Source organism: Melospiza melodia, chromosome 3 (assembly GCF_035770615.1).
Source record: "Melospiza melodia melodia isolate bMelMel2 chromosome 3, bMelMel2.pri, whole genome shotgun sequence".
Lineage (NCBI taxonomy): Eukaryota > Metazoa > Chordata > Aves > Passeriformes > Passerellidae > Melospiza > Melospiza melodia.
In genome coordinates, this window is record NC_086196.1 from 36,102,411 (window position 1) to 36,111,551 (window position 9,141).

Here is a 9,141-nt window from a genome sequence, read left to right on the forward strand (position 1 = left end):
TGTGTTTCTTTCTGCTGCCCTCAGATCTCTCTGAGGCAGGCAAAATTCGAAGGAGAAAAATCAAAGGCTTGAAACCGATTCTCCCTTGCTGTGGCATCCCCGAGGTTTGGGTTTAAGACAGCCTAGAAGGAAGAGCTGATCCCCCTGCTGCTCAGGGGGGTTTAACACACGCTCCAGCCGCGCTCCCTGCGCGCCCGCGCAGCGGAACCGTCACAAGCACGGCCGTGCTCGGCGGCACCAAGAGGCGCTCGGATGTGGGGCTTCATCCGTGCTCCACGAACACGCATGCAGTTCAAACAAGAAAAGTAGAAAGCACCCCAACACCTGCCAAAATAAAACTAAAACCCGCAGGAAAATTTTGTTTTTCAGACCAGCTCCCTGCGCACCTCGGGCAGGAACCCCCATCAGGGACCTGCATGTGCCGGGGATGGAGAGGGAGCAGCTTAGCATGGAAACACTGCCGAGGAGCTGGGGAAAGGAGCAGCCCTGCGGCGCGGAAGGGGCTCCTCAGGGAAGCACGGGGGCTGGGGGAGTGTGGGCTGGGAGCGGAGGGTCCCAGAGAGCGCAGCCACCTTCGCTCCGGCCATGCCGGGTGCGGGCAGGGATGCGCGCTGTGGCGCGCCCGCAGAGCCCGACGGCCGCCTGCTCTCCCGCCTGGAGAGGCGGAATCTCCCCTCCGACGGGGCTCCGCTCCTCCAAAACTATGTCATTAACATAAATCAAATAATGGCCGAGGGGGTGAGGGGGAGGGGGAAGAGGTACGCGACTGCTCATGTGTTAAATATAAGTCTCTGACTGTCCTGAACAAAGCGACCGTCCCCTTGGGAAGGGTGACGTCTCTCCAGTAACGTGATTGCTTCTTCGGAAGCAGAAACGTGTAAACGCTATAAAACGCGGTGGCGCGGCGGGCAGCTCAGAGCGTGCGGCGAGACGGAGCCCTCCTCTTCATCCTCCTCCTCCTCCTCACTCTCTGCTGCCGCCGCCCCGGCAGCCGCGCAGCGGAGCAGGGCGCACTCCCCCAGCACCGCTCCGCTCCGCGCCCGCCCGGCCAGACCCACCGACGGACTCGCGGCTCCGTGAGTAACTTTCTCCCCGCCGCAGCGGCAGCTTCCCAGCGCATGAGGAACCATGTCCCCGTCCCGTACCCTCGCTCCTCTTCGCCCCTCCCGGACCTGCAGGGAAGCCATCTCGGCCGTCGGGGAGCGGGGAGAGATTCTGAAAGTCCGGGGCACCCGGGGCGGGACCCTCTCTTGCTGCCGCTTAAGACGCTGAGCCCGGGGCACCGCTGTCCCTCGCACCGGGCCCGGGGTCGCCTTCGGGGATGCCAGCTCTCCCTGACAGCGGGCAGCTGCCCCGCCATCGCGACCCTGCTGGCCGCCGGCGCCTTTCGGGACAGAGACCTGGCTTGGGAGCGGGACGGGGGCAGTCGCTCGGCGGCCCGAGACGAAGCCCCGGTGCCAGCGGGTGCGGGCGGGCCGGGTCGGAGGGTGACGGCTGCGCTCTTCCCTCCGCAGGTGGCGGCCATGGAGCACCGCGGCGCCTCCCCGCTCCTCCTCGCCCTCGCCCTCCTCAGCGCCCTCTGCTGGCGGGCGCGGGCGCTGCCCCCGCGGGGCGCCGCCTTCCCTCCCGTCCCGCGGTAAGGCCGCGCTCCGCTCCGCGCCCCGATCCGCGCCCCTCCGCGCCCCGATCCGCGCCCCTCCGCCCGCAGGGACCTGCCCAGCCCCGGCCGCTGCCGAAGGGGCCGTGAGAAGCGCGCTCCTCCCGGGGAACGCGCAGCGCGGCGCTCGCCGTCGGGCGTTTGCCCGGCACCGGGCGGTGCGCGGGGTCCCCGCGGCGAGGCTGCGGTCAGGCCGTCCCGGGCGGTGCCCGCCGAGCCCAGCCGGTGAAAGCCCCGGGACGCGCCCGCTCCTCCCGAGGCGGCTGCAGCAGCGCTGCCCCCGGGCTGGGGCGCGGTGAGCGCGGGGGGCGGACGCGATGCGGGTCACGGTGAGCCCCGGGACGATCCATGGGGACAGGGCGGAGGGCAGGTTTGTACCTCTGCGGGCTTGGGCCGGGTGAAGGTGCTGTTAGTGGTCCGGCTGAATTAAATCAGATGGCAGAACGGTACGGTTTGCATTTAGGTGAGAGAAGCATACAGAGTGTAGAAGGACCGATGAAAAGCAGGCAAAAAAGCACTGACTGACTTCCAAAAGGTGTGACTTGAGCCTGTTCGTTTTACACAGCAACTTTGCACCTTTTTTTTTTACCAGATGGAAGACTTACATGAATCAGACATATAAATGGTGATAAAGGTGACTTTAAAATTACAAGGACTTAAGTCTATCTTAGTTTTAGTGTGTGACTTTTGCATGTCATCACACGCAGGGGTTTCCTACAATGATTTCCTTGTCTGCCACAGAATATCAGAGCAGCCAGAAGGAATGATGCCAAACCACCGCTATGCAGTCAGACTGCCCTTGATAAAATATGACGCTTCATAAGAAATTGCAGTTTACGAAAATGTGAACTGTACATCAGTTTATACAGAGCAATGGCCATGATGCATTTGAAGAGATTAAGAGATTTTTTTGTCTTCTAACATGAGAGAATAAAAACATGTAGAGATACATGACTGCACTTTTTATTTAGTTTGAAGTTCTTGGTGTATTTGCTTTCTTTGGAGAAGGCCTAAGAACTGTTTCATTCTGCATTTCAATGCACATCTTATATCTTAACTGGGAGGTAAGTACGTCACAGGAACAGTTTTCACTTTGGTGAAGGCTGTTAATTTCATCCGTCATTTATAAAAAATGCAGTTGTTAGGAGAAGCTTCACAGTCGTCACTTGTACTGTGATTGTCATACATAATGCACTGGAATAAATTGCGTTCAGTGACAATATTTATCTACAAAATATGAATTTGAGAGAAGGATCTGTTATGTCAATTAATCTACCATTAAGCATGGATTCTACCTGAAAGTGATTTTGAATTATCCAGTTTTCTTTTAAACGCCTTACCAATGAAACTAGGTAGATATGCATTTTGACACAAACCAGAATGTTGTCTCCAGTAAAGTGTCTCGTACCCTCAGCCAGCTTTACTTTACACGGTTTCTTTCTCCAACAGATTGGGAAACAGAATGCCATTTGATGGAGCCAGTGAACCTGACCATGCCCGTGGGTCATTAAAGTCAGAATCAGATATTTTGCAGAACACACTACCTGAAAATGAGAAATTCTATTTTGATCTGTCCAGAATTATTGATAGGTGAGTTTCTTTATTATCATAAATACAAAAGATGATGGACTACTTGATTTCTGCCAAAAAATCACTCACATTTTCAAACTGAGAGTAGGAAAGGAAGACTCAGTTATGGAAGAAAATCCCACAGCCGCAGTAGGGATGTCGGCAGAAATGTTGATTGTATTGCCATTCTGGCATGATGAATGCTTTCACTTTCCAGGAAAGAAGTAAAAAGTATATTGCAAAAATCTGAAAGTTATTTTATGAAATTAGTTCCCTTTAACATGTACAATAGTTAAATTAAGGAAAGCAGTATGTTTGCAAAATGAACATTATCAAAATTATATGAACCCAGGCTGTATTGTAGAGTTTATTTATTGTCCATTTCAGAAATGCAAGGCATGCTGATGGAATTTTCACCAGTGTCTACAGCCATCTTTTGGCTAAACTTGCTGTGAAGAGATATCTGCATTCGCTTATTAGAAAACGAGTTAGGTGAGGTGACGCATTAGGTAGATTTTTTTCCTAGCTGGCTTTATTGGAAATATTTTTTACCCTACTGTATCCAAGGTCTCCTTTTTGTGATTTAGAGGTACCAAAAGAGAAGCCTATATAATTGGGGGGGAGCTGAAAATCCTATAAAAGTATTTAGTGATATTACTAAATGAGAATGTTACTATTTATTTCTCACACAGCTGTGAGAGGTAGAGCAACAGACACTGCACAAAGTGTGGATAATGTGTCCTGGAAATATTATAATGATTATCATGCCAAACTGCTAATTGTTTTTTTCGGTAGTGTTTTTCCTAGCTTGGTGGATGAGTGGCAAAAGTAAATACAAAGTGATTGATTACTCAGTACTTAACAAGAGGGAAGTACACAATGAAATCACTAAATGATTGGTTTATAGTGAAAATGTAAAGGTATAGGGTTTTTTTCTGCTATAGAACACATTGACAGATGTTTGTGAGATCTGTATTGCAGCAGAATTCAAAAAATGAGACAAATTTATAGAATAGGGATCTGGATGCAACTTCCAGACCAATACATCAATAAACTAATGGGCACAGCGTGCTAGGTAGAATCACTGTATAGTTCCCTTGTTTTCAAATCTATAAACAGCAGCTGTGAGCCACTGTGGCAATACCACTGAGTGCCTACTTCATATGCTCAAAAGCCAAGTAGAAATTAGGTCCTCCCTTTATGTCAGTGCTGCCTTTGTTCCAGAACATACAGTTCCATTTTCTCATATGCTGTAAGCTAACTTAGACCATTTAAAATAGAACACCCTGGCATTTCCCAAGATTGTGCATGAAGAAAAGACCTCCAGGTTTGGCTTTCACAAGGTGTGTTTCGTCTTCTGAAACCTTAGAATGAGTATTTATAGCTATTTATGTGATGCTCCACTCTACCTTTCCTCAGTGGCAGACTCCACCTCCACTGAGTTCAATGTGAACAGTGATGACGTCCTTTAAGAGCTTATTGCAACTTAAACCAGGTTGTACCTTGGCATTGTACTGAAATATATTCACACAAATTATAGAAATTAGAATAAAATCTCTTTATTAAAAGGTGCAACCTGGGGTGTGAGAACAGGCAGGAGTCATGAAATTCACACTTGAGTATTTGATCTGGCAGAACTTTAGAGATCATTGACTATAGGACAAGGACTTTAGAGATCATTGACTATATATCCGAATTGCACAGGCCATGGCAAATGAGATGGGAAAACAATCAGTGAAAGGTGTTCCCCAAAAGGCTGAATAACAATTTTTGGGATTTGATCCTTGTTATTAAAATACAGAGTAAGCCATGGAAGCGGTGGCTTTTTTTCAGCAGAAGAAAGATCTGAAGTCAATGATGGAAATGAAAGCTGAAATGAAAATTTGCTTTTATTAGGCTAATCAATGCCATAAAGCTTATATATTTCACTCATTTAACTGTATTTTCTTTTAAACAGATGTCATCTCTTAACTTTTCCTTTGTAATTGTTGTATTGCCAGCTCCCAGGACAGTCCTGTCAAACGCCACTCCGATGCTGTCTTCACCGACAACTACAGCCGCTTTCGAAAGCAGATGGCTGTGAAGAAATACTTAAACTCAGTTTTAACTGGAAAAAGAAGGTACTACAAGAAAGCACATATGTATTCTTTCCATACTTCTATGGCATTAAGACAGAAAAGGTTTATATCCATGTATGTGTACAGAGAGGACAAACAAAAGGCACTCAATGTTAATGACTTGATAGGATAGTTTATAGCGTGGTTTTCAAATACAGACAACATTTCTTCCCAGACTGGAACAGACACCACAATCAGAATAGAAGAATAAAGAGGAAATGGCATCTGGCAATTTAAAATATCTTCCAAAAGATTCTTAAATAGTTTTTGTTTAGAAAAAATCTTCTTAAGAAAAAAACCCACAGAGCTATGGAACATGAACAGCAATTTAATAAAGAAATGCGTTGAAAATTTTCCTCTCTGTGAACACATTAAATGAAAATTTGAAAATCCCTGAAGGACTATATGTCCTCATCAGTATAGGTGAGACGTGCCAGCATACATTTTTGTAGACCTTCTACTCTGTATATTCACTCAGACAACTGCTTTTAAATATCATGTCTCTGTATTCATTAAACATGCAATTTCATGTGTTCTGTAACACTATGGTTTAAGTATAAGAGAATGTGCAGAAGCTGCAGTTAGGAGAAGGCTTTGCATTCTTTGCTTTTTCTTCTGAGAGCAATAAATCTTGTTTCTGATTCACAACAGCCAGGAAGAGCTAAATCCTGCTAAACTTCGAGATGAAGCAGAACTTCTTGAACCATCCTTTTCAGAAAACTATGATTCTGTAGATGAGCTGCTGAGCCACCTCCCACTGGTGAGACTCCAATATAGTCTTTTCTCTTGCTATCTGAAACTTGACTTGACCCATAAAATTACATTATTTGTACATGGAGTATGGCCTATCAGAAAATCAGGATATTCTAGGAAAGGGAGTCATGTTCCATGAAAAGCTTTATATTTCTAATATTTCTTCATTCATTGTGCCTGAATAAAATAATAATTTTAATAATAAGCCTTATGTTATCACATGATTGCTGCTACTGAAAATTCCTAATTAAATGGCACTGTTCATAATGCACCTAACTCACTTGGGTGTTTCTACCAGTGAGTACTGCAGCATAAAACCAGAAGTGACTGATTTTTAATTACAAAGATCATTATTTTTTCAGAGAACAAACTTAAGGATATTTCTTTTAATTAAAAAAAATGCTACAGATTTTGTTTAACATCTTTTTCATTAGAAAGAAGTTGCCCCTAGAACTAAGAGCATCAGCAAGATAAGTAGTACTCAAGTACTTAAGAAAATACTTGACATGCAAATCTTGCAGTTACTGTTTTCCATTTAGCTACTACTATTTTTTCTAAAGTCATTCACAATTATTTTCTTTTTAGTTTACTGAAACATAATCCCTTCTACATCAACACTTACAGGAACAAAATATTGAAAGAGTAAGGTAGAAGAAAATTTGGCTTGGTATTCTTGAAAAAGTATTATGAACTTGATGATGGGATAGTTTTTTGCATTCAGCTGTGTCTCAAAAAGTAAGAAAAAAGATTAAAAAACTATTCTTGAAGATAAAATTTGGAGCAATGTCTTTTCTTGTATCATCCCGAACCACTCATCCCTCTGACCCAAAAAAGACATTTCCTTTCAAGACTGAAATGAAATGAGAAAATGTTCTTTTCCTTTCCGCAAATGTGCCAATTCCTCTAAAGCTTCTGAAGGTTAGAAAGGACATAAACTGCTTATGCATTGAGGAATTAAATAATTTTTAAGCAACATGATTCTGGAAAGAAATGTTCTTTCTAGACAAAATTATTGCAAGAAATATCTGCTCTTGGATTTTGCAGCTTCTCAAAGTTCTGGCATTAACGAAGGGAGAAAGTGGTGCAGCAGGTCGTAGAAAAAACCATTTTCAGTCCTTTCCATTTTTATTGACTTTACTGATGAGGCAGATCTACCTGTAGGTGAATCAGTATTGACTGTTGCTTGGCATTTTATTGCAGTGCCCAGTTGCTAATGTAGTGTGGAAAGAGCAGCCTGAATTTGTGTATCCATTTCAAGGCAAGGATACAGGTTTTTTCAAAGTGTGCAATTCTGTGCTGTAGTAACAAATTTAGTCCAATCTGCAGTAACATTTTTAGTCCTTCAACCTTTCTTTTCTCTTCCTATGGTCTGGTCTGAGTGTGATGCCCAGCAAACCCCTGTGAGCAGCCACATCTCAGCCTGCCAGTCCCAAGCACAACAATTGTTTTGTATCAAGGGTTCCTCAATGCCTGCTGTCTGCCCTCATACACCCCATGATGCAACTGCTTGCAGAAGTGACTTCTAAAGCACATCTCTCCTTTGCTTTTCAGGACCTCTGAAGGACACCTGGTAAAGTCTATGACAAGAACAAGCTATTTTTGAGTTCCACATAGTATTTCAAAGAGATGACTTTAGTCATCAAACCAGAACAAATATGTTGTGAAGTGAAAGTTGTGATATATTTGTTTCTTACGTAATAAAAGTTGATATTTACATTGTAAATATTACTCTAGCATTCTCTACTGAAAGCTGTACATATGGATGCCGGTTTAACTCATAAGAAGTCTGTGAGTCCATATGCTGTAAATCCTTTACTTCAATAAATTCATTTGAAAATGAGTGTGCAGCTGAAAAGAGCCCATCATGACTAATTAATTGGCTTAATTTAGGTGTGTACCAACTTCAGACAAATGTGTAATAATAAGGAAACATTTCTAGACAGCCTCATAAAGAACATGTGACAACATGAGGGGAAGAATGTCCAAAGTGTGTAAAACTGCTTTACAAAGATCTCTGAAGGTTATTGCCAAGAAATGCTTTTCTAGCTGTTTACCAAGCAACCAAGCAACTAGAAAAAATTAATAAGAATTCAAAATTTTTTGACCTCCAGCAGTATCTCTACTTCTGGTTCACATTTTTAATATTTCACAGCATATAAATTATATCAAGACCAGAAATGTCTCCTCTATTTTCAGTTGTGTTTTAGATGCTCTGGGGCTGACAAAGCACTAAAAGAATGCAATCTTTTGACTTGTTTGATGCCTAAAGTCATCAGTTATTCTGTATTTAATTGTCTGTAGCTTTGATGATGAAACTATTGCTTATATATAAAATAGACCTGAAGACAGTTTACTATTTTTTCAGAATGAATGTAATTTACAGAATATGCAGACAATAAATCATTTTATTATCATGGCAAGCTATTACTGGTTTGAATCAGTGCTACAGCTACCTGGAACAAGAGAGGTTCCTGTAAGTGCTGTCTGTGCTGTAGTAATAGGGGAAGATAATATTTTAAACTGATTTATGCGATTTTATTTTAGAAAGACAACTAAATAAACCTACGGTCCTCTTTTCTGTAGCTTTCTATTGTTGTAGATGACCATGGAACTGAAAATTTGCAGCTGTTTGAGTCACAGCATTGATGTAGAAAGTAGAAAAAGTTATCAGACCTACTTACAAGCTCAATTTGGAATTTCAAGTGTATTTATAAATCATACATAGGCACACATAGACAGCGATAAAACTGATTTGCAAGTTTCACTTACAAGTTTACTGTTCTTATTTAGAAAGAAACTTCTAACATGATAAAATCTTAGATTTATGGAGACTGGTTCTCATAAATATGTAGCCCTCCGATTTGCAATTTTTTTTATATTGGCAACTGCATGTCAAAAGAAAACCAGCTTTCACAGATCAGGTGCTAATATTGCTATTTCTATCTAGCCTTGACAGAATCTATTTTAGCCTAAGCCAATGAGTGCTTCACAAAAGTTATATTTTCACCAAATACATAATTTTGAAGTTGTCTTTTGAAAATTAGT

General features: G+C 43.2%; 1 protein-coding gene across 2 annotated transcripts; it reads left to right on the forward strand.

Annotated features, from left to right (window-relative positions):
* The first annotated feature begins 1,523 nt into the window (after positions 1 to 1,523).
* Positions 1,524 to 8,684, forward strand: VIP (vasoactive intestinal peptide). 2 transcript variants are annotated; one of them, XM_063153448.1, is made up of 6 exons: positions 1,524 to 1,636; positions 3,107 to 3,247; positions 3,614 to 3,718; positions 5,227 to 5,346; positions 5,995 to 6,103; positions 7,648 to 8,684. In XM_063153448.1, exons 1-6 carry the CDS (start codon positions 1,524 to 1,526, stop codon positions 7,654 to 7,656), a joined length of 597 nt encoding a protein of 198 aa, XP_063009518.1. In that variant the 3' UTR covers positions 7,657 to 8,684. The 2 variants fall into 2 exon arrangements, with proteins under 2 accessions (XP_063009518.1, XP_063009519.1); XM_063153449.1 differs by lacking the exon at positions 3,614 to 3,718.
* Positions 8,685 to 9,141: the final 457 nt, after the last annotated feature.